Here is a 26,676-nt window from a genome sequence, read left to right on the forward strand (position 1 = left end):
GTATTCATCTTTCCGTCCTCATCCGTGTCTGATAGGAAAAAGAATGAAGACGGGGGCAGTCATGTGGAGAAGCAGACCTTAGATGTGCTGTAAACCGAGGTGCTAATAATGTGTGAAGGCTGAAAGGACTACCACACCTCCATTCATCCGTTTTTTCTCATTCCCACAAGACTCCCACTTTGTCTTTCTTTCCGCCTTTGTTCCATCACTCATTGATTGACATCAGTAAAGTCAGGATGGATTTATTAAATACCTTTTTGGAAACTTTCATTGACCAAGAAGCCACGTTTGGTTATTTGAGTGGGCAGCCCCCCCCCAATACACTCTGTGAGATAGAAATTTCCAATTCCTTCCATCTCTCTCTTGAATCGCCCGCTGACGTCACTCATAAATAAACTAGCTCCTCCGTTGTTCACACGTAGATACGTGAACACACACATGGCCAAATATTAGCAGAGTTAAAGGGGAACATTTTCACAGTTTCAGAAGGGTTTAAACCAATAAAAATCAATTCCCAGTGGCTTATTTTATTTTTCGAAATTTTTTTCGAAATTTTACCCGTCCCGGAATATCCCTGAAAAAAGCTTTAAAGTGCTTGATTTTCGCTATTTGCTTAAAGGGGAACATTATGACAATTTCAAAAGGGTTAAAAACAATAAAAATCGGTTCCCAGTGGCTTGTTGTATTTTTTGAAATTTTTTTCAAAATTTTACCAGTCTCGGAATATCCCTAAAAAAAGCTTTAAAGTGCTTGATTTTCGCTATTTGCGATGCGACTATCCATTTCCCTGTGACGTCATACAGTGCTGCCAATGTAAACAAACAATGGCGAATACCACAGCAAGATATAGCGACATTAGCTCGGATTCAGACTCGGATTTCAGCGGTTTAAGCGATTCAACAGATTACGCTTGTACTGAAACGGATGGTCGGAGTATGGAGGCAGATAGCGAAAACAAAATTAAAGAAGAAACTGAAGCTATTGAGCAAATAGCTATTGACGCTATTCGGCCATAGCATGGGTGTACCTAATGAAGTGGCCCATAGCATGGCTGCCTTATTAGCATCGCCGGTAAAATGTGCGCACCAAACGATCAGGACTTTCGCATCTTGTGACACGGGAGCAACTTAAATCCGTCAATTGGAAAGTGTTTGTTTCGCATTAAATGTGATTATCTAGTTTCAAATGTACATACAGCTAGCGTAAATAGCATGTTAGCATCGATTAGCATAGCATGTTAGCTATTTCTGACAATACCGCACATCAACAAAACTCATCTTTGTGATTTCGTTGACATTATCGTTGCAAATGCATCTGCAGGTTATCCATACATCTCTGTGCCATGTCTGTCATCACCGCCGATAAAATGTTGAGACTCTCTGGCACATTCAATGGGGGTCTGGCGGCAGACACTTTCGCATCTTCGGGCCAGTGGTGCAACTTGAATCCCTCCCTGTTAGTGTTGTTACACCCTACAACATCGATTAGCTGGCAGTCAACATCGATAAAACGCACCTTTGTGATTTCGTTGTCGTTGCAAATGCATCTGCAGGTTATCCATACATCTCTATGCCATGTCTGCTTTAGCACCGCCGGTAAATAGCATGTTAGCATCGATTAGCGTAGCATGTTAGCATCGATTAGCTGGCAGTCCACATCAACAAAACTCACCTTTGTGATTTCGTTGACTTTATCGTTGCAAATGCATCTGCAGGTTATCCATACATCTCTGTGCCATGTCTGTCTTAGCATCGCCGGTAAAATGTGCAGACACTCTGGCACATTCAATGGGGGTCTGGCGGCAGACACTTTTGCATCTTCGGGCCAGTGGTGCAACTTGAATCCCTCCCTGTTAGTGTTATTACACCCTCCGACAACACACCGACGAGGCATGATGTCTCCAAGGTTCCAAAAAATAGTCGAAAAAACGGAAAATAACAGAGCTGAGACCCAATGTTTGCAATGTGTTGAAAATGAAAATGGCGGCTGTATTACCTCGGCGACGTCACATACTGACGTCATCGCTTCCAGAGCGATAAACAGAAAGGCGTTTAATTCGCCAAAATTCACCCATTTAGGGTTCGGAAATCGGTTAAAAAAATATATGGTCCTTTTTCTGCAACATCAAGGTATATATTGACGCTTACATAGGTCTGGTGATGATGTTCCCCTTTAAGCCACTGTCCATTTCCCTGTGACGTCACATAGCGATTCCAATACAAACAATGGCGAATAGCACAGCAAGATATAGCGACATCAGCTTGGATTCCGACTCGGATTTCAGCGGCTTAAGCGTTTCAACAGATTACGCATGTATTGAAACAGATGGTTGGAGTATGGAAGCTGATCGCGAAAACGAAATTGAAGAAGAAACTGAAGCTATTGAGCGAATAGCTATTGACGCTATTCAGCCATCTTTGCGTTAGCATCGCCGGTAAAATGTGCAGACCAACCAATCAGGACTTTCGCATTGACACTGGATCAATTTAAATCCGTCGATTGGTAAGTGTTTGTTTGGCATTAAATATGGGTGGAAGGAAACGCTGGATGTAAATACAGTTTCAAATGTACATACAGGTAGCCTAAATAGCATGTTAGCATCGATTAGCTAGCAGTCATGCCGCGACCAAATATGTCTGATTAGCACATAAGTCATAAGTAACATCAACAACACTCACCTTTGTGATTTCGTTGACTTTATCGTTGGGAATGCATCTGCTTTGAGTGTCGCAGGATATCCAGAAATTTTTGGCATCTCTGTCGTAGCATCACCGGTAAAAACCAAACGGGGGACTTTTCCATCTCTTGACACTGGAGCAACTTAAATCCGCCGATTGCCAAGTGTTTGTTTGGCATTAAATGTGGATGGAGGGAAAGGCTACAAATGAGGCTTAATGCTGCAATATGTACACACAGCTAGCCTAAATAGCATGTTAGCATCGATTAGCATGCCGTGCTAATCGATGCACATTCTACATAAATCAACTTGAATCCGTCCCTGATCGTGTTGTTACACCCTCCGACAAAACACCGACGGGGCATGATGTTTCCAAGTTATCGGAAAACAGTCGAAAAAACGGAAAATAACAGAGCTAATTTGACTCGATGCGTCTGATGTGTAGGGAAAAATGCCGTTGAGTACCGATGTGAGAGAGGCATAAACAGAAAGGCGTTTAATTCGCCAAAATTCACTCGTTTAGAGTTCGGAAATCGCTTAAAAAAATATATGGTCTTTTTTCTGCAACATCAAGATATATATTGACGCTTACATAGGTCTGGTGATGATGTTCCCCTTTAAAACCGCCCAATTAGCGTCAACCAATGACTGCATTTTGTAACAAATTGCAACAATTTGTGTTTTAACTTTACTAAATGTGTGTTTTATATGCTACATGTCTTATCTGTGTAGATTTATACATAATTTAGTTTTTAGTATTCACTAATGATTGTATTTTTCTCAAAACACAGACCAGGAGTGGCAACCATAAATCATGAAGCGTTATCAATAATGGCCTCTTCTGGAATAGTTCCAGTAGAGTTTAAACATGTAGTGGTAATAAAAAACCAAGCCTCAACCCCCTCTCTCCTCTCTAACTTTAGACTTATCTCTAATCTTCCATACATTTCCAAAATATTAGAGAAGGTGTGTCTACAGTCAGTTGTTGCATTTCTTAGAGGATAATGGTGTCACTGAGCTGTTCCAGTCCGGTTTTAAAGCCCCCCAAAGCACAGAGTCAGCGCTTCTAAAAGTTTTTAACGATATCCTCCTGTCAACTGATTTTGGCAAATATGTCGTCTTGAGAACTGTGTGGGTATTAAGGGCGCCACCCTGAACTGGTTCCGGTCGTACCTAACCGACTGGAGTTTTTGTGTAAAAATAGACAGTTTTATGTCTTCAATCAATCAATCAATGTTTATTTATATAGCCCTAAATCACAAATGTCTCAAAGGACTGCACAAATCATTACGACTACGACATCCTCGGAAGAACCCACGTAAGGGCAAGGAAAACTCACACCCAGTGGGCAGGGAGAACTCACACCCAGTGACAATGATGACTATGAGAAACCTTGGAGAGGACCTCAAATGTGGGCAACCCCCCCCCTCTAGGGGACCGAAAGCAATGGATGTCAAGCGGGTCTAACGTGATTCTGTGAAAGTTCAATCCATAGTGGCTCCAACACAGCCGCGAGAGTTCAGTTCAAAGCGGATCCAAGACAGCAGCGAGAGTCCCGTCCACAGGAAACCATCTCAAGCGGAGTCGGATCAGCAGCGTAGAGATGTCCCCAACCGATACACAGGCGAGCGGTCCATCCTGGGTCCCGACTCTGGACAGCCAGTACTTCATCCATGGTTATCGGACCGGACCCCCTCCACAAGAGAGGGGGGGACAGAGGAGAAAAAAAAAAGAAGCGGCAGATCAACTGGTCCAAAAAGGAGGTCTATTTAAAGGCTAGAGTATACAAATGAGTTTTAAGGTGAGACTTAAATGCTTCTACTGAGGTGGCATCTCGAACTGTTACCGGGAGGGCATTCCAGAGTACTGGAGCCCGAACGGAAAACGCTCTATAGCCCGCAGACTTTTTTTGGGCCTTAGGAATCACTAATAAGCCGGAGTCTTTTGAACGCAGATTTCTTGCCTGGACATATGGTACAATACAATCCGCTACCACACGGGGTCCACCAGGGCTCAATTCTTGCCCCAATCTTATTTGCGTTTTACCTTCTCCCCCTTGGTTCTATTTTTAGGAAGTAAGGTATTGCATTTCATTTTTATGCCGATGATTGCCAGATTTTAAATGTGCTTTATAAATAAAGTTGATTTGATGGAAAATGGATGGATGGATGGATGATTTACCGTATTTTCAAGACTATAAGGCACACTTAAAATACTGTTTTCCTCTCAAAACTCGACAGTTCGCCTTATAACCCTGTGCGCCTAATGTAGGGAATTTCCTGGTTTTGCTTGCCTACCTCGAAGCTATTTTATTTAGTACATGGTCAAGTAAGAAAGTGTGACTAGTAGATGGCAGTGAAATATAAGAGATATGTGTAGACTGCAATATGACTCGAGTAAACACCAACAATGTATATGTTCCATTGAAAAAATTGAAAATTACACAAGGCGCTCAAAAATCTATCAAAATATTTTAGTTTGACTTTGGTCAGCTATGAAGCCGCACCGCTTGACGGATTGTACTGTGCTTCAACATACGAGTATTATTATAGTGTGTGTATAAGACATATTATCTGGCGTTTTGTTTCACAATATCATGCAAACTTTTCTTACCTTCTGGTACCTGCTGATCTGTATTTGGGATCTGCATTAGTCCTAAAAAACTGTGCGCATCCACCTTTGTAGTTGGTGCCCACACTGGGGTCAATAAGCTTCTTTTTCCCTATCTTCTTGTTATGGGACATCCATCCTCTACTGTTGCCATTTCTAATATAATGTAGTGTAAAGTTCTTACTTATATATTTCAGTAAACTCGCCATGAAAGCACTAAAACATACCGCTGTAGTGAGTTTACATTGTTCACCCAAGGAACTTTAGTTATTAGAGAGTTCCGGTCGGACATTTTTTTACGGGACACATTGTTATTGCACTAGTGAGCCACGGATGAGAAGATGCTGCTCCGTTATTGATTTAAGTAAAGTCTGAATGTCATTAAAACAGTTAGCTCCGTCTTTGGACACTTCTTCCAGCCCCGTCCTTGCACGCTACACCGATACAAAAAAGATGACGGGGAGAAGACGCTGCCGAAGGTGAGCCACGTAAATAAGACCACCCACAAAATGACGTATCCTGAAGCAAATGTCATAAAGCTACTTGCAGATGATCTGTAAAACATAACCTATGCAACATTTTGACCAAAGAACCACCATTACATATTCAATTTAAAGAAAATAATAATAATAATATGACTCGTTTAACGCGCCTTATAGTCCCGTGCGCCCTGTAGTCCAGAAAATACGGTAAAATAATGTCAATAAAGCTTATTATATTCTTATCCTTGATAATGACAGGTTATATGTAATATGGAAAGTGTTTATTTGAGTGCAACAAGAAAATCCCAATGTGTTTAATGGCCTTCAATTTATATTTTAACCTTGTAAAATAGTTATTTGACTGCACTAGGAAACATATGTTAATTGTATTGTAAGATTTGCTGTTTAAATAAAGGCAGTATTGACAGGGATGGCGTGGTGCCGTTTGGGGAATGGTTATGCCAGCAACCTGAGGGTTCCTGGTTCAATCCTCAACCTTCTACCATCCTAGTCGCGTCCATTGCGTCCTTGACCAAGACACTTCACCCTTGCTCCTGATGGGTTCCAGGTTAGCGCCTTGCAGGGCAGCTCCTGCCATCAATGTGTGAATGTGTGTGAATGGGTGAATGTGGAAGTAGTGTCAAAGCGCTTTGATTTCCTTAAAAACGTAGAAAAGCGCTATACGAGTATAACCCATTTACCATTTAAATATTTCATAGTTTCCTTTATTTCGAAAAGTATCGATATGCATTTTGGTTCTGGTACCAAAAACTACTGTAGTTGGCATGTTTTTTGTGGCGAATGTACGAGGAATCCGAAGTACCCGGATCTTCATTCTGTGAGGCAGACGTGCTAGCACTAACCCACCATGCTCCCAATGTGACAATGAAATATATTATCGATACAATTTATTCTCAAACATTGGCAGGTGTACCATTAGTGATACAGGGGCTCCATCTGCGGGCGGTATAACTCGGTTAGTAGAGTGGCCGTGCCAGCGAATCGAGGGTTCCAGGTTGGATCCCCGCTTCAGCCATCCTAGTCACTGCCGTTGTGTCCTTGGGCAAGGCGCTTTACCCACCTGCTCCCATTGCCACCCACAGTGGTTTAGATGTTACTTAGATATTAGGTTTCACTATGTAAAGCGCTTTAAGTTACTAGAGAAAAGCGCTATATAAATATACTTCACTTCACTCCATCTATAGCCATTGATGTCTGTAAATATGTACCGTATATGAAGTATCATTGTTAATGATGCTTGCGCATCATTCAAATTTGAACTTTACAGTACAGATAAGAACACAATTTTGTTGCACCCCTGCTTTACTTGCTCTGTATGTGTGTTTCTTTTACAGAGTTACATTCATGGCAGCAGTCAGGCTCAGTTCGTGGCAGAGTCCCACATCATCCTTCTCCTGAGTATCCTTTTGCCAATGTTTAGTCTGCAGCAAATTGCAAATCAATTAAAAAAAGAAAAAAAAAACCTCCGCAGTGTACAGCGGCTCATTTGGTCTGCAAATGTATTCAATTCAAGCCGCCAGGTTTGTTTCTTCATTTGCTCTTCACACACCACTTAGGACGCACTTTATTTTTTTTTCCCTGTGTGATAGCATATACAAATTCTCCTGTCTGCCGCATTAGTTTTTTTTGGCGGGAATGAAAGCGCCATCAGATCGCAGTCTCCACAGGGAGGCCACCTGCTCGGCCACATAAACAGACAATATAAAAGGGAAAGATTGTTCTCTTCTAACCTCCGTGTTTCATTTCTTCTGAATTCAACCGCCAATAATGGCCTGCGTCTGTTTGCTTGTTTGAAGTAGAATTTCTGCTGGTGTTTGACTACTTCTCTGTCTGCCCATGCAGTCGTGTGTACTTGCACGTTTGCACTTCTGTGTCCGGGGCGCTAAAAAAAATATTCCCTCCCAGCTGATGTTTGTCCCCATAAGAAATAACAGGTTCAAGGTCACACCTGCGACAGAGATACCTTTTCTTACCAATGCTCTACTTGTTTTTCTCTCTATTTGTGCATTTCAGAATCAGAGTCCAAATTAGCGATGTAACCAATTTCCAGCCATTGCAAATTGCAACTATTTAACTCAATTGCTTTTTGGGACATGTAGTTTGTACAAACCCTGTTTCCATATGAGTTGGGAAATTGTGTTCGATGTAAATATAAACGGAATACAAAGATTTGCAAATCATTTTCAACCCATATTGAGTTGAATATTCTACAAAGACAACATATTTGATGTTCAAACTGATAAACATTTTTTTTTTTGTGCAAATAATCATTAACTTTAGAATTTGATGCCAGTAACACGTGACAAACAATTTGGGAAAGGTGGCAATAAATACTGATAAAGTTGAGGAATGCTCGTCAAACACTTATTTGGAACATCCCACAGGTGTGCAGGCTATTTTGGAACAGGTGGGTGCCATGATTGGGTATAAAAACAGATTCCCAAAAAATGCTCAGTCTTTCACAAGAAAAGATGGGGCGAGGTACACCCCTTTGTCCACAACTGCGTGAGGAAATAGTCAAACAGTTTAAGAACAACGTTTCTCAAAGTGCAATTGCAAGAAATTTAGGGATTTTAACATCTACGGTCCATAATATCATCATAAGGTTCAGAGAATCTGGAGAAATCACTCCACGTAAGCAGCATGGCCGGAAACCAACACTGAATGACCGTGACCTTGGATCCCTCAGATGGCACTGTATCAAAAACTGACATCAATATCTAAAGGATATCACCACATGGGCTCAGGAACACTTCGAAAAACCACTTTCACTAAATACAGTTTGTTGCTACATCTGTAAGGGAAAGTTAAAGCTCTACTATGCAAAGCGAAAGCCATTCATCAACAACATCCAGAAAACGCCGCCGGCTTCTCTGGGCCCGCGATCATCTAAGATGGACTGATGCTAAGTGAAATAGTGGTCTGACGAGTCCACATTTCAAATTAATTTCGTAAATATTCGACATAGTGTCATCTGGATCAAAGGGGAAGGGAACCATCCAGACTGTTATCGACGCAAAGTTCAAAAGCCAGCATCTGTGATGGTATGGGGGTGCATTAGTGCCCATGGCATGAGTAACTTACACATCTGTGAATGCACCATTATTAGTGAAAGGTACACACAGGTTTTGGAAGTTTGAACATCAAATATCTTGTCTTTGTAGTGCATTCAATTGAATGTCGGTTGAAAAAGATTTGCAAATCATTGTATTCCGTTTATATTTACATCTTACACAATTTCCCAACTCATATGGAAACAGGGTTTGTAGCTGTAACGCAGGGGTCAGCAACCCGTTGCTTGTTAGTGCCACCCTGGTGGCTCCGTGGAGCATTTTTTAAAAATGGATTGAAAATGGAAAAAGATGGGGGGGAAAAAATAATGTTTCTGTTTTAGTATGTTTTTTTGTTTGAGGACAAACATGACACAAACCTTCCTAATTGTTAGAAAGCCCATTGTTTAATATGTTTGTGTGTTTGCTTCACTGATGAGAGCATTCGTTTTGTCCAGTGACGTGCGGTGAGGTTCATGGCTGGTGAGGCGCTGAATTCATCACAGTCAGATTTACAAACATATGAACCCTAAAGAGTATCTTATTCACCGTTTGATTGGCAGCAGTTAACGGGTTGGGTTTAAAAGCTCAAACCAGAATTCTTCCCTGCTTGGCACTCAGCATCAAGGGTCGGAATTGGGGGTTAAATCACCTAAAATGATTCCCGGGCACGGTACTTTAATTTAACTTTAACTTTACACAAACAAACTGTAGCACACAAAAAAGCACATTTAATTAAAAAAAAAACGTTATTATGGCCTCACCTTTACTTATAAATGAAGTCCATGTGCCGCCCCTTTTGAACAAAAGCATCGATAACTTGTTTATAGAAGTCTTCCTTATCTTTCTTCAGATTTAAAAGTCTCTGTCTCGATGGAGATCACTGTCTGAAGCAAATCTTGGTCTTCCTTTAATTATTACCTCCTGCTTCGATCGAAAGTCCAGTTTAGAAAAGAATTTTATTTTAGATATGTAATCCTCCATGTTAAAAGGCCAGGCGAGAGGAAAAAAATAAACGATCGCTGCTAACTGTTGCTGCTTGTTGTCACTTCTTCTGCAGGCGAGTAGTCGCAAGAATGATCCCTGGGATCACTAGCGCCCTCTACTGCGAGCCTCACCCAGTGCGTCTTCGCAGCCGTTTTATGATTGCCCAGCACAAGAAATACGTTACACACATACAGTTGTTGACAAAATAAACTGTACATTATGTACCTGTGCTAACTAAACTATGGAAATGTATAATATAATTCATACAGCAATACGGTCTCACTGCACAGAAGCCAGCAGTTAGCCGAGTCATTGCGCAATCCATGGCGAGGCTCAACTGGCTGCTGACTCACCGCAAATCTCTTCTCTGTATTTAAACGGCAAATGTGAATAAAAATAATCTAAAACTGATGAAGTTTAATGGAAAATAACTTCATAGTGTAATCACTGGATACATATAACAATTTATTTTTTATTTTTTTCATTTTACATTTATTTTCTTTCCATGATGGCACGTGAGGCCCCGCCTCACCTGCCTCCCCTGACTGCACGTCATTGGTTTTGTCCTACGAATTTTGGCGATTCTTGAACTCACCGTAGTGTGGACTGTGACGCAACAGTTTGTTTACACTGCAAACAGTCAGTGTTCAAAAAACAAGGGGGAAAAAAAATACAAAAATGAGGGGTATTTTACTTGAACTAAGCAAAATGATCTGCCAATAGAACAAGAAAATTTGGCTTGTCAAGACTTTCCAAAAAAAACTAAAATTAGCTAGCCTCAATGAAGCCAAAAAATACCTGAAAATAAGTATATACTCACTAATAACAACTGCACTTTTATTGATAGATAAAACTAATATGAGACCTTTTTTCTCAATATGTTGCAAATTGTTCTTAAATTATGTAAATGCTAGTGCCATTATATTGACGTAATGACATGCGCTCGGCATTATATTTCTTGAAACCAGCAAATTTATACTAAAAACTAGTTTTTTCATCTTAATGGAAAGGCAACAAGGCAACCGCTTGTTACTCTCGGGGTCTCCTAGCCGCTCAGGCAAATCATATCGTCTAAAAATGCATTTTTCCTTCAACAACATGACATCATCGCACCAAGTGCCTGCTCTTCCAGTCAATTAGTGCGCAAGGAAAATGGAAAATATGTATGTATATATATATATATATATATATATATATATATATATATATATATATATATATATATATATATATATGTATATGTATATATATATATATATATATATATATATATATATATATATATATATATGTATATGTATATATATATATATATATATATATATATATATATATATATATATATATATATATGTATATATATATGTGTATGTGTGGGGAAAAATCACAAGACTACATCATCTCTACAGAACTGTTTCATGAGGGGTTCCCTCAATCATGATGATTGAGGGAACCCCTCATGAAACAGTTCTGTAGAGATGAAGTAGTCTTGTGATTTTCCCCACACATACATATTGCGCTCTACCACGGTATCGAGCACTATTCGGCATAGCTCGGTTGGTAGAGCGGCCGTGCCAGCAACTTGAGGGTTGCAGGTTCGATTCCCGCTTCCGCCACCCTAGTCACTGCCGTTGTGTCTTTGGGCAAGACACTTTACCCACCTGCTCCCAGTGCCACCCGCACTGGTTTAAATGTAACTTAGATATTGGGTTTCACTATGTAAAGCGCTTTGAGTCACTAGAGAAAAGCGCTATATAAATATAATTCACAAATATAATTAACTTCTCTGGATAATATATATATATATATATATATATATATATATATATATATATATATATATATATATATATATATATTAGGGCTACAAATCTTTTGGTGTCTTACAATTCGATACAATATCGATTCTTGGGGTCGCGATTCGCTAATATATCGATTTTTTTTCGATTCAACACGACGCTCGATTCAAAAACGATATTTTTCCGATTCAAAAGGATTCTGTATTCCTTCAATACATAGGATTTCAGCAGGATCTACCCCAGTCTGCTGACATGCTAGCAGAGTAGTAGATTTTTTTTTTAAAAAGCTTTTACAATTTTAAAAGGACAGTGTTTTATTAACTGATTGCAATAATGTAAATTTGTTTTAACTATTAAATGAACCAAAAATATGACTTATTTTTATCTTTGTGAAAATATTGGACAGAGTGTGTTGTTAACTATATCAACTATATGATTGGCCTGAGAAGCTGGACAGGACAAAAAAAAATGAAAAATAATTTAAAAAAAAGTCTAATTAATTAGGATTTTATTGATTGATTGATTGATTGATTGAATGTAAGATGAACAACACTGATGAACAGCACACTTCAAAAACCGAAATCTAAGTTAGATTTGATATTTCAAATAAGGTTGATATTTGCTTATTTTCTGTCTGATAAGATAATTCTTCTCACTAAGCAGATTTTATGTTTGTGTTTTACTTGTTTTAAGTGTTTTGGTCCTGAATATCAACTGATGCAAAGCTGACACAGCTTTGCATCAGTTGATATTCTAGTTTCAAGCACGTTTTACTCAATATAGGTCATAAAATCTCAGCAACAAGCTGTAATATCTTACTGAGATTAACACTCAAGTAATAATGTCTTACTTCAAGCATGAAAAGCAAAATCATGATGCCGAGATAATGGCACTAGCATTTACTTAATTGTGTAATATTTTTCAACATATTGAGCAAACAAGTCCCATTTTTTTTTTCTACCGAGAAAAGTGCACTTGTTATTAGTGAGAATGTACTTATTCTAAAAGGTATTTTTGGGTTCATTGAGGTTAGCTAATTTTACTTGTTTTGTAAAGTCTTGACAAGCGTAGTTCAAATAAAATACCCCTCATTTTTTCATTTTCTGGTTTTTGAACACTGATTTTTTGCCGTGCTTTTTTTTTTTTTTTTTTTTAGTCTTTCTGGAGAAAATAACACTTTCAGTGTCTGGCTTTAATTACAATTGCCATTCATTTGTCTGCATTTGAACTTTTCAGCAGGGATGTGCTTTTTGACCCATACTCTTATGTGACAATGTTGCGACACTTAGAATGTTTGCCCTGGTTCTTCTTGGGCTAAACCAGGGGTGCCCATTACGTCGATCGCCATCGACTGGTCGATCTCGGAGGGTGTGTCAGTCGATCTCAAGCCAGGCATTAAAAAAAAGACATAAAAATGAGCAATCATCAATCATACCAAGACTTCACTTTCGTCAGTTGTTTGACATTCTCGGCACCCGAGGATCTTGTGAGATGACGCTGGCTGCTGCGAGCTCATATTTAAGAAAAAAAATCACTAACAGGGCGGACGCAGAGAAACACATTTTATTTCTAGAGACTCCGTACCTACTGTCAAAACTCTAAAGACCGACTGCACGGTTCCTGTCTTCACCATAAAAGACCTGTTTCATCCTGCCTGTGCTAACAAAATAAGAGTCTCAGAAAGCTAGCAAGCTACAGAGTTTGATGCCAATGTATTTCTCCCCCGCCCTCAGCGACCGCTTTCTCACTTGCTTGCCCACCCGCACAGTCACTGACGTCACTCACCTGCTGCCAGACATTAAAGGGCCACACACATATGCTACTTTCATAACAAAGTGTTTAAAAACGAGTATGCAAGTTGGACAAATGAGATGCCAAATCCAACCACTTGCATGTGGTATTGGACAGAAAGGAGGAGTTTTTTTTTTTCCTCCATTTGAAAATGCGGACGTTATGAGCACCACTGTCTAATTCCAATCAATGCAAGTCATCAGAATCAGGTAATACACCAACTTATATTCTTGTCTTCATGAAAGAAAGGAATCTATGTGTGTTAAACATGCTTGTATTATCATTAAACACCATTAACTTGTTAACAAAAATGTCTCTTTCATAAATAAGTGAATATAAATTATAAATAGGAATAAGGTAGATCTCCTCGACTTGGTCAATTGAAAAGTAGCTCGCCTGCAGAAAAAGTGTGAGCGCCCCTGGGCTAAACTATAGGAGTCTATAGTTTCCTTGACAACCATTCTCCAGATGCTGCGATCACCATGGGAATGGTGCTACTGAACGAAGCTGCTACCTCCAAGGGAGACGTCGGCAAGAGGCGAAGTAAGTAGAGAACTTGAGTATTCAGCTTACACTTATTTTGTTTTTCATCTTTATTTACAACAGAGCTACACATTCAGATGAGATGTGAAGTCAATGAGTAATAAGTAAAAGAAAGAGTAAGATGTAAAGTATGCCCCATGCTGTGGATGCTTATATTTCTCATCACTCATTTTCAAATGTGGGTAGTACTGTCATTTTACTTTTTTCTGACATCTACAGTCGTGGCCAAAAGTTTACATACACTTGTAAAGAACATAATGTCATGGCTGTCTTGAGTTTCCAATAAGTTCTTTGTTTGTGATAGAGTGATTAGAGCACATACAGTGGGGCAGAAAAGTATTTAGTCAGCCACCGATTGTGCAAGTTCTCCCACTTAAAATGATGACGGAGGTCTGTAATTTTCATCATAGGTACACTTCAACTGTGAGAGACAGAATGTGGAAAAAAAATCCAGGATTTCACATTGTAGGAATTTTAAAGAATTTATTTGTAAATGATAGTGGAAAATAAGTATTTGGTCAACCATTCAAAGCTCTCACTGATGGAAGGAGGTTTTGGCTGAAAATCTCACGATACATGGCCCCATTCATTCTTTCCTTAACGCGGATCAATCGTCCTGTCCCCTTAGCAGAAAAACAGCCCCAAAGCATGATGTTTCCACCCCCATGCTTCACAGTAGATATGGTGTTCTTGGAATGCAACTCAGCATTCTTCTTCATCCAAACACGACGAGTTGAGTTTATACCAAAATGGATACATGGATGATACAGCAGAGGATTGGGAGAATGTCATGTGGTTAGATGAAACTAAAATAGAACTTTTTGGTATAAACTCAACTCGTCATGTTTGGAGGAAGAAGAATACCGAGTTGCATCCCAAGAACACCGTACCTACTGTGAAGCATGGGGGTGGAAACATCATGCTTTGGGGCTGTTTTTCTGCCAAGGGGACAGGATGATTGATCCGTGTTAAGGAAAGAATGAATGGGGCCATGTATCGTGAGATTTTGAGCCAAAACCTCCTTCCATCAGTGAGAGCTTTGAATGGTTGACCAAATACTTATTGTGCACCATAATTTACAAATAAATTCTTTAAAATTCCTACAATGTGAATTCCTGGATTTTTTTTTCCACATTCTGTCTCTCACAGTTGAAGTGTACCTATGATGAAAATTACAGACCTCTGTCATCATTTTAAGTGGGAGAACTTGCACAATCGGTGGCTGACTAAATACTTTTTTGCCCCACTGTACTTGTTGGTGACAAAAAAAATTGGTTCTTTTTATGGATTTATTAAGGGATTAATTGAGTGATCGAAGGTCACGGGCATTCAATGTTGGTTTTTGGCTTTGCCGCTTACATGCAGTGATTTCTCCAGATTCTCTGAAACTTTTGGCGATACTACAAACGGTAGATGGTGAAATCCCTCATTTTTTTGCGATGGCTCGTTGAGAAATGTCGTTCTTAAACTGTTGGACAATTTTCTCACGCATGTGTTCACAAAGTGGTCACATTCGCCCCGTCCTTGTTTGTGAACGACTGAGCATTTCATGGAAGCTGCTTTTATACCCAATCATGGCACCCACCCTGTTCCCAATTAGCCTGTTCACCTGGGGGATGTTCCAAATAAGCGTTTGATGAGCATTCCTCAACTTTTTTTGCCACTTGTGTTAGCTTTTTCGAAACATGTTGCAGGCATCAAATTCCAAATGAGCTAATATTTGCAAAAAATAACACGGTAAACCAGTTTGAACGTTACGTATCCTGTCTTTGCAGTCCATTCAATTAAATATAAATTGAAAAGCATTTGTAAATCATTGTATTCTGTTTATGGAGATGATAGCGATATCATCCCCGTAATATCGCTAAAATTCGCTCCATTTTGTCCACTAAAGACGCCGAGATCATTATCCATGCGTTTGTTACGCCTCGTCTCGATTACTGTAACATATTATTTTCGGGTCTCCCCATGTCTAGCATTAAAAGATTACAGTTGGTACAAAATGCGGCTGCTAGACTTTTGACAAGAAGAAGAAAGTTTGATCACATTACGCCTGTACTGGCTCACCTGCACTGGCTTCCTGTGCACTTAAGATGTGACTTTAAGGTTTTACTACTTACGTATAAAATACTACACGGTCTAGCTCCATCCTATCTTGCCGATTGTATTGTACCATATGTCACGGCAAGAAATCTGCGTTCAAAAGACTCCGGCCTATTAGTGATTCCCAGAGCCCAAAAAAAGTCTGCGGGCTATAGAGCGTTTTCCGTTCGGGCTCCAGTACTCTGGAATGCCCTCCCGGTAACAGTTTGCGATGCTACCTCAGTAGAAGCATTTAAGTCTCACCTTAAAACTCATCCGTATACTCTAGCCTTTAAATAGACCTCCTTTTTAGACCAGTTGATCTGCCGCTTCTTTTCTTTCTCCTATGTCCCCCCCTCCCTTGTGGAGTGGGTCCGGTCCGATGACCATGGATGAAGTACTGGCTGTCCAGAGTCGGGACACAGGATGGACCGCTCGCCTGTATCGATTGGGGACATCTCTACACTGCTGATCCGCCTCCGCTTGAGATGGTCTCCTGTGGACGGGACTCTCGCTGCTGTCTTGGATCCGCTTTGGACTGAACTCTCTTGGCTGTGTTGGAGCCACTATGGATTGAACTTTCGCAGCATCATGTTAGACCCGCTCGACATCCATTGCTTTCGGTCCCCTAGGGGGGGGGGGGGGTGCCCACATCTGAGGTCCTCTCCAAGGTTTCTCATAATCAGCATTGTCACTGGCGTCCCACTGGATGTGAGTTTTCCTTGCCCTTTTGTGGGTTCTTCCGAGGATGTTGTAGTCGTAATGATTTGTGCAGTCCTTTGAGACATTTGTGATTTGGGGCTATATAAATAAACATTGATTGATTGATTGATTGATTGATATTTACGATTTGGTTAATACTTTATTGATCCAGCGTTGCCAGCAAATGCACCCTATAATCTCTTGGAATATCACACGCTTGGCACACATATCTTTGAGCAGTCTTTTGCAGCTTCTCTGTTTGCTTGGAAGCTATGGTGCAGCCATCTTTAGTTAGATCCTTCACTTGGATAAGTACGTTTCACACAGAGGCAGTAAGAGTTGTCCTTAAAGCCACCGCTTAGATATCGTAATCATGCACTTTAGATCATTGTTCTGCTGAAAGGTCGAACTGCCACCCTCGTCGAAAGTCAAGATTGCTCTTAAGAGAGTTCTTGGTCTAAACAAAAACATTCAGTATGTGTACATGACATTACAGATTCTTTAGTCACAAGTCAAGGATGTTACATGCCTCTCCGCTCGTAACAATAAGTACATCTATACCTGGGGTTCTTAACCTTGTTGGAGGTATCGAACCCCACCAGTTTCATATACACATTCACCGAACTCTTCTTTATTATGTTTTTTTTTTTTTTACTCTAGCACAAAATGAACCGTGCATGAACATGACCTTGTTCAAAGAACAAAACCAACACAGTGCATGAACTCACAACAAATTACACACCTGCAAATCAGAATGTAAAATTATAGGAAACATTGTTTGGGGGTATCGATAATACTTAGACTTCTTTTTTATTGTCATTCAAATTTTAACTTTACAGTACAGATTGCTGATAGGGAGACATTTTTATGTACACGATTGATTGATTGATTGATTGAATGAATGATACTTTTATTAGTAGATTCAATCAATGTTTATTTATATAGCCCCAAATCACAAATGTCTCAAAGGACTGCACAAATCATTACGACTACAACATCCTCGGAAGAACCCACAAAAGGGCAAGGAAAAATCACACCCAGTGGGCAGGGAGAATTCACATCCAGTGGGACGCCAGTGACAATGCTGACTATGAGAAACCTTGGAGAGGACCTCAGATGTGGGCAACCCCCCCCCCCCCCCTCTAGGGGACCGAAAGCAATGGATGTCGAGCGGGTCTAACATGATACTGTGAAAGTTCAATCCTTAGTGGCTCCAACACAGCCGCGAGAGTTCAGTTCAAAGCGGATCCAAGACAGCAGCGAGAGTCCCGTCCACAGGAAACCATCCCAAGCGGATCAGCAGCGTAGAGATGTCCCCAATCGATACAGGCGAGCGGTCCATCCTGGGTCCCGACTCTGGACAGCCAGTACTTCATCCATGGTCATCGGACCGGACCCACTCCACAAGGGAGGGGGGGACATAGGAAAAAGAAAAGAAGTGGAGGTTTATTTAAAGGCTAGAGTATACAGATGAGTTTTAAGGTGAGACTTAATTGCACAGTACAGTACATATTCCGTACAATTAACCACTAAATGGTAACACCCGAATAAGTTTTTCTCAACTTGTTTAATTAAGTCGGGGTCCACGTTAATCAATTCATGAGTCTGGTGTGTCTTGACCGCTGCGGAGGAGGCTCTGCCGAACCCTAAGGCCGACTCACCGAACCCCTAGGGTTCGGTCGAACCCAGGTTAAGAACCACTGATCCATACCATTCCACCACAAAGCTACAGCACTATTACATTTATAGTTTACATAGAAATCAGCATAATGCATGACTTGATGTATACTTTGGCTTCCCATTCAATAATGTTGTCTTTGCTTGTTTTTAATATATTGTTTTTTTATTTATATAAAATATTTTAACAGTATATGCAGACATACCCGGGCTTCACGGTGGAAGAGGGGTTAGTGCCTCTGCCTCACAATACAAAGGTCCTGCAGTCCTGGGTTCAATCCCAGGCTCGGGATCTTTCTGTGTGGAGTTTTCATGTTCTCCCCGTGCACCTGGGGATAGGTTGATTGGCAACACTAAATGGGCCCTAGTGTGTGAATGTGAGTGTGAATGTTGTCTGTCTATCTGTGTTGGCCCTGCGATGAGGTGGCGACTTGTGCAGGGTGCACGCCGCCTTCCGCCCGATTGTAGCTGAGATAGGCGCCAGCGCCCCCCGCGATCCCAAAAAGGGAATAAGCGGTAGAAAAATGGATGGATGCAGACGTACCGTGTCTCTGTCTTACCCGCTATAGCAGGTAAGGTTGTATATTTGCCAATTTTTTTGCCCCGAATGCGGACTTGCAGGAACATATGTGACTGTATTGGTCCAGACTGGGACATTCAAACCCACTAATTTCATCAGAAAAGGCATTTTTATCTCTGAATATTTTTTAATCAGACTTTTTGTTTTTGGCGTCTGAAAATATTCCACTCAACCTCTGCAGATGGACACTTTATGTTGTTTTTGTTGTTTGTTTGTGGATGGGAAAAAATTTTGTTCCTGAAATTACCATTACATTTGGTTTACAGTGGGGCAAAAAAGTATTTAGTCAGCCACCGATTGTGCAAGGTCTCCCTTTTACAATGATGACAGAGGTCTGTAATTTTCATCATAGGTACACTTCAACTGTGAGAGACAGAATGTGGAAAAAAAATCCAGGAATTCACTTTGTAAGAATTTTAAATAATTGTTTTGTAAATTATGGTGGAAAATAAGTATTTGGTCAACCTTTCAAAGCTCTCACTGATGGAAGGAGGTTTTGGCTCAAAATCTCAAGATACATGGCCCCATTCATTCTTTCTTTAACACGAATCAATCGTCCTGTCCCCTTAGCAGAAAAACAGCCCCAAAGCATGATGTTTCCACCCCCATGCTTCACAGTAGGTATGGTGTTCTTGGGATGCAACTCAGTATCCTTATTCCAAACAAACACGACGAGTTGAATTTATACCAAAAATTTATATTTTGGTTTCATCTGACCACATGACATTCTCCCAATCCTCTGCTGTATCATCTATGTATCCATTTTGGTATAAACTCAACTCCTCGTGTTTGTTTTAAGAATTAGCTGGTGAGTGAGGATATTTTGACACTTATGTAGATTACCATAGATTAATTGGAGACCGATTTAAACAAATTGAAAAACTTATTCGGGTGTTACCATTTAGTGGTCAATTGTACTGAATATGTACTGTACTGTGCAGTCTACTAATACAAGTTTCAATCAATCAATCAATCAAAGTCGACAGAAACACATGACAAAGTTTAGTAGTTTGAGTAGCTTTCACATAATATTGAGAATGAGAATGTTATTCATTTTCTGCAGAATAACATTGCTTATAGCCCAGGTTAAAAACTTTAAGGTTACCCAGACATGTTGAGCACATTTATGCCCTTTTATTGTTTTGACTTATTTGAAAGCAACATTCTGACGTGCAGTTCAGCTCACGTTTGAAGCCTTTTTCAATTCACAGGAATCTTCACAGAAATATCAAATTTTAACGTGTGTGTGTGTGTCATTTCTTTACAGTTATCTGCTTGGTCGGCCTTGGACTGGTTGTGTTTTTCTTCAGCTTCCTGCTTTCCATTTTTAGGTCCAAGTATCACGGATACCCTTACAGGTAACTATAGCAACCAGACGATTTATTGGATTTTATCCGGCTCGGCCAGCATGCAATTAGTGAACATCAAAATATATAATACATCACTTACTTTCAGTTATTTATTTTTCATCAAAACATCCTTCAGTTCTGGGACATCCTTTATTTCACAGCCAAGGTCTTTTCTCTAGAGCAGTGTTTTTCAACCACCGTGAGATACAGTCTGGTGTGCCGTGGGAGATTATGCAGTTTGGGTTAAAAAATATTGTTTGCAAACAAGTAATTATGTTCTGCAAACAATGTGCCGTTGTTGAGTGTCTGTGATGTCAAAATCTCGGCAGAGTAACCCATGTTATACCATTATATATCAGTAGGTGGCAGCCGGTAGCTAATTGCTTTGTCGATGTCGGGAACACAGGCTTTTGATTGATTGAAACGTTTAATTGCTGACAGTGTGTTCGCGTGCAGGTAAAAAGGTATCTAATGCTTAAACCAGGGGTGCCCATTACGTCGATCGCGAGCTACCAGTCGACCGCGGGGGGTGTGTCAGTCGATCTCCAGCCAGGCTTTTAAAAAAAATAGACCTAAAAATTAGTGATCATCAATCTTCACCAAGACGTCACTTAAATGACATTCACGGTACCGGAGGGTCTTGTGAGATGACGCTGGCTGCTGCAAGATCATTATTATGAAAATATGACCGAAAGGAAGGCGAGAAACACTTTTTATTTCAACAGACTCTCGCGCCGTACCTTCCGTCAAAACTCTAAAGGCCGACTGCACATTTCCTATCTTCACAATAAAAGCCCTGCTTCATGCTGCCTGCGCTAACTAAATACAGAGTCTCGGAAAACTGCCGTGCACAAGCGATCCCTCAGAAAGCTGGCGTGCACGTCACTTGTGCACGCCAGCTTTCCGAGACTCTTATTTTGTTAGCGCAGGCAGCATGAAGCAGGGCTTTTATTGTGAAGATAGGAAATGTGCAGTCGGCCTTTAGAGTTTTGACGGAAGGGACGGCGCGAGAGTCTGTTGAAATAAAAAGTGTTTCTCGCCTTCCTCTCTGTCATTTTTTCATAATAATGAACTGGCAGCAGCCAGCGTCATCTCACAAGACCCTCGGGTGCCGTGAATGTCAATCAAGCAAGCTACGGAATTTGCCGCCAATGTTTTTCTTGTAAAGTGTATGGAAGCTGGATGAATTAGATGCCAAAAACCAACCACTTTCATGTGGTATTGTACAGAAAGGACAACTTTTTTTCTCCTCCATTTGAAAATGTGGGCGTTATCATCATTACTGTCTGATTCCAATCAATGCAAGTCATCAGAATCAGGTAATACACCAACTTATATTCTTGTCTTTGTGAAAGAAAGACATCTATATGTGTTACACATGCTTGTATTATCATTAAACACATTTAACTTGTTTACAAAAATGTCTCTTTCATAAATAAATAAATATAAATGATATATATAAATGAGGTAGATCCCCTCGAGTTGGTCAATTGAAAAGTAGCTCGCCTGCAGAAAAAGTGTGGGCACCCCTGGCTTAAACCAAAAATAAACAAAAAGTGAGTGCCCCTTTACCATGAATTGATTTACGTGGACCCCGACTTAAACAAGTTGAAAAACTTACTCGGGTGTTACCATTTAGTGGTCAATTGTACGGAGTATGTACTGTACTGTACAATCTACACTGCAAAAAGTCAGTGTTCAAAAACAAGAAAAAAAATTACAAAAATGAGGGGTACTTTACTTGAACTAAGCAAAATTATCTGCCAATAGAACAAGAAAATTTGGCTTGTCAAGACTTTCCAAAACAAGTAAAATTAGCTAACTTGAATGAACCCCAAAAATACTGTAAAATAAGTATATTCTCACTAATAACAAGTGTACTACTATACGAGTACGTATTTTCTATTGTTTCATTGAAAATAAAACGGCAAAGTCTATTTGGCTGTCATCTGTTTTAATATGAGAAACAATTGTGTCAAAGTCATGATTTTGTTTTACATTCTTGAAATAAGAAATTCTTACTTTAAAAAGTAGTTTTATACTTGTGAGTGTTGATGACACAGCTCTGCAACATTTTATATTCTCGTTTCAAGCATGTTTTACTCAATTTAGGTCATCAAATCTCAGCTACAAGCTGTAATATCTTACTGAGATCATCCATCCATCCATTTTTACCGCTTATTCTCTTTTGGGGTTGCGGGGGGCGCTGGCGCCTATCTCAGCTACAATTGGGCGGAAGGCGGGGTACAGCCTGGACAAGTCGCCACCTCATCGCAGTTACTGAGATCATTTAGGACCTAAACACTTAAAACAAGTATAAAATCTTATTTATGGCCGCGCAAGTCCCGGGATACCCAAAATGTCCATAACACACCCAGCCGAGTCCCATGGGGAGGGAGGATGAAAGTTGGAAAAGTCAGCCAAAGTCCCAAAAATGTTCAAAATACCTACACAGGTTCGAGTCCCACAAGTTCCACCGCCGTACAGGATGCCCAAATTGTCCAAAACGCGCCCAGCAAAGTCCCACGGGAAGGTGGGGAGAAAAGTGAGAAAAGTCGGTGAAATGTTCAAATGTCCCACCCGGGTTCGAGTGTACACTCAAACTCAAACTCGAACCCGGTTGGGACTCGAACCTTGGTATGTATTTTGAAAATTTTGGGGGACTTTTGCCGACTTTTCTAATTTTTCCCCCCTACTTCCCGTGGGAATTTGCTGGGTGCGTTTTGGAAATTTTTTCGTATTCCGGGTTTTGTGTGGCCGGCGGCGGGATTTGTGGGACTGGAACCCCGGGGAGGTATTTTGGACATAATTGGGATTTATGAACATTTTGGCCACCTTTTCCCCCCTCTTCTTCCCCGCCTTCCTGTGCACCATTGCTGGGTGTGTTTTGGACACTTGGACAAAAATAGTTCCAAGCATATTTTACTCAAAATAGGTCATAAAATGTCGGAAACAAGCTGTAGTATCTTACTGAGATCATTTAGGAGCAAAACCCTTAAAACAAGTAAAAGACTCTAACATAAAATCTGCTTAGTGAGAAGAATTATCTTACCAGACAGAAAATAAGCAAATATCACCCTTATTTGAGATATTTCCTCTTACTTAGATTTCAGTTTTTGCAGTGTACTAGTAAAACTTTCAATCAATCAATTAATCAATCAATGCTAAGAAAATACACTAGAATATATTAGAATGGAAAGTACTTTACTGATCCCTGGGGGAAATTCAGCACCACAGTTCGGTCACAATAGACAATAATAGTATTGAATGCCATATTTTTCAGAGTATAAGTCGCTCTGGAGTATAAGTCGCACTTGCCGAAAATGCATAATAAAGAGGAAAAAAAACATATATAAGTCGCACTGGAGTATAAGTCGCATGTTTGGGGGGAATTTATTTGATAAAACCCAACACCAAGAATAGACATTTGAAAGGCAATTTAAAATAAATAAAGAATAGTGAACAACAGGCTGAATAAGTGTACCTTATATGAGGCATAAATAACCAACTGCTATGTTAACCTAACATATTATGGTAAGAGTCATTCAAATAACTATAACATATAGAACATGCTACATGTTTACCAAACAATCTGTCACTCCTAATCCCTAAATCCAATGACATCTTATACGTCTAGTCCCTTACGTGAATGAGATAAATAGTATTATTTGATATTTTACGGTAATGTGTTAATAATTTCACACATAAGTCACTCCTGAGTATAAGTCGCACCCCTGGCCAAACTATGAAAAAAACTGTGACTTATAGTCCGAAAAATAAGGTAATATAATATATATCATATATTATATATATAATATATGAGTGCAGTCAAGGTAGGTATGGTGTTCTTGGGATGCAACTCAGTATTCTTCTTCCTCCAAACACGACGAGTTGAGTTTATACCAAAATGGATACATGGATGATTGGGAGAATGTCATGTGGTCAGATGAAACCAAAATAGAACTTTTTTGGTATAAACTCAACTCGTCGTGTTTGGAGGAAGAAGAATACTGAGTTGCATCCCAAGATCACCATACCTACTGTGAAGCATGGGGGTGGAAACATCATGCTTTGGGGCTGTTTTTCTGCTAAGGGGACAGGACGATTGATCCGTGTTAAGGAAAGAATGAATGGGGCCATGTATCGTGAGATTTTGAGCCAAAACCTCCTTCCATCAGTGAGAGCTTTGAATGGTTGACCAAATACTTATTTTCCACCATTCATCCATCCATCATCTTCCGCTTATCCGAGGTCGGGTCGCGGGGGCAACAGCCTAAGCAGGGAAACCCAGACTTCCCTCTCCCCAGCCACTTCGTCTAGCTCTTCCCGGGGGGTCCCGAGGCGTTCCCAGGCCAGCCGGGAGACATAGTCTTCACAACGTGTCCTGGGTCTTCCCCGTGGCCTCCTACCGGTTGGACGTGCCCTAAACACCTCCCTAGGGAGGCGTTCGGGTGGCATCCTGACCAGATGCCCGAACCACCTCATCTGGCTGTTCTCGATGTGAAGGAGCAGCGGCTTTACTTTGAGTTCTTCCCAGATGGCAGAGCTTCTCACCCTATCTCTAAGGGAGAGACCCAAACTCATTTCGGCCGCTTGTACCCGTGATCTTATCCTTTCGGTCATGACCCAAAGCTCATGACCATAGGTGAGGATGGGAACGTAGATCGACCGGTAAATTGAGAGTTTTGCCTTCCGGCTCAGCTCCTTCTTCACCACAACGGATCGGTACAACGTCCGCATTACTGAAGACGCCGCACCGATCCGCCTGTCGATCTCACGATCCACTCTTCCCTCACTCGTGAACAAGACTCCTAGGTACTTGAAGTCCTCCACTTGGGGCAGGGTCTCCTCCCCAACCCGGAGATGGCACTCCACCCTTTTCCGGGCGAGAACCATGGACTCGGACTTCCACCATAATTAACAAATAAATTCTTTAAAATTCCTACAATGTGAATTCTTGGATTTTTTTTTCACATTCTGTCTCTCACAGTTGAAGTGTACCTATGATGAAAATTACAGACCTCTGTCATCATTTTAATTGGGAAAACTTGCACAATCGGTGGCTGACTAAATACTGTTTTTCCCCACTGTAGGTCACGGCGTGATGTGACAGGTAGTGACAGTACACCTACTTTGAGAAAAGAGCTGTAGTGATGCATTGTTGGTGATGGTTTAAAGTCATATCCAACAATTCCAACATTAATTCTGTATTGTCTGAGTTTAATTTTGTAGTGATTTCTGCTGCTGGTGTGCCTCTAAATTTTTTCAGTGAAAAAAATGCGCCTTGGCTTGAAAAAGGTTGAAAAACACTGCACTAGAGAACAGCTCTGTTGAGTGTTCATGACATACCACAGTGTAGGTAGTGTCTCCTCTCAAAAGACTTTGAACATAAATGAGTACATTAGAAGAGGAAGCGTTTTGAGTTTACTGAGCCATAGAAGTAGCAATTTGCCCCAGAGGTCAGCGCTGTATGAACAAACGGTTAAAGGGCGCAGGCTTAAGAAAGTACAGAGAGGAGCACAAAACGCTGAAGATGACTTCAAGACGAATAATGTACAGGCAAATGTGCTCCAATCCTGTAGATTAATAGAACGACCTTTCTCTCTTTTAGTTGCCCGGGAAGCCTTAGTGCAATGATTGTTGCCATGGGGATAAATGCACAGATGGACGTTATTTTCGATTTGAAAGAAAAAAAAAAAAAATCAGAGCAAATCCTTTTTAAAAAATTTGCGGTAAAAAGCATTCAAGAAATGCTTTGATGGAAATGTTTTTTCTTTGATGTGACTACCATTACGGTTTGTGTGCATTTTGGTAAATCTGTTACATGGCGAGCTTTGAAGAAAATATCGTTGAACATCTAAGGACCTTCTGTTCTTGGACAATTTGTTTGGATTAAAAAAGAAAAACAGGAAAAGTGTTTTCCACTGTAATGATAGAAGTCAACGGGTCAAATGTTTCAAAGGCCAAACACAATCAACATCTGTAATTGTCACACAAGTGGAAGCAAAAATAAGTTAGCGTATTTTTCGGACTATAAGTCGCAGTTTTTTTTTCATAGTTTCATAGTGCGACTTATACCTAGGAGCGACTTATGTGTGAAATTATTGAGACATTACTGTAAAATATCAAATAATATTATTTAGCTCATTCACAGAAGAGATTAGATGTATAAGATTGAATGGAATTTAGCAAATAGGAGTGACAGATAGTTTGGTAAACGTATAGCATGTTCTATATCTATCTATCCATCCATCCATCACCTTCCGCTTATCCGAGGTCGGGTCGCGGGGGCAGCAGCCTAAGCAGGGAAGCCCAGACTTCCCTCT

The 26,676-nt window shown here is 40.4% G+C and overlaps 1 protein-coding gene across 1 annotated transcript in view; it reads left to right on the forward strand.

Moving 5' to 3' along the window:
• The window catches only part of tusc3 (tumor suppressor candidate 3), a 198,799-nt gene that overhangs the window by 165,585 nt on the left and 6,538 nt on the right, over positions 1-26,676 (forward strand). Inside the window, exons 7-9 of the mRNA XM_061880223.1 lie at positions 7,125-7,188; positions 13,886-13,960; positions 20,269-20,359. Coding sequence (XP_061736207.1) covers positions 7,125-7,188; positions 13,886-13,960; positions 20,269-20,359 — 230 coding nt within the window. The remainder of the gene's footprint in view (positions 1-7,124; positions 7,189-13,885; positions 13,961-20,268; positions 20,360-26,676) is intronic.

The sequence above is a fragment of the Nerophis ophidion genome, linkage group LG20 (genome assembly GCF_033978795.1).
Source record: "Nerophis ophidion isolate RoL-2023_Sa linkage group LG20, RoL_Noph_v1.0, whole genome shotgun sequence".
Classification (NCBI taxonomy): Eukaryota; Metazoa; Chordata; class Actinopteri; order Syngnathiformes; family Syngnathidae; genus Nerophis; species Nerophis ophidion.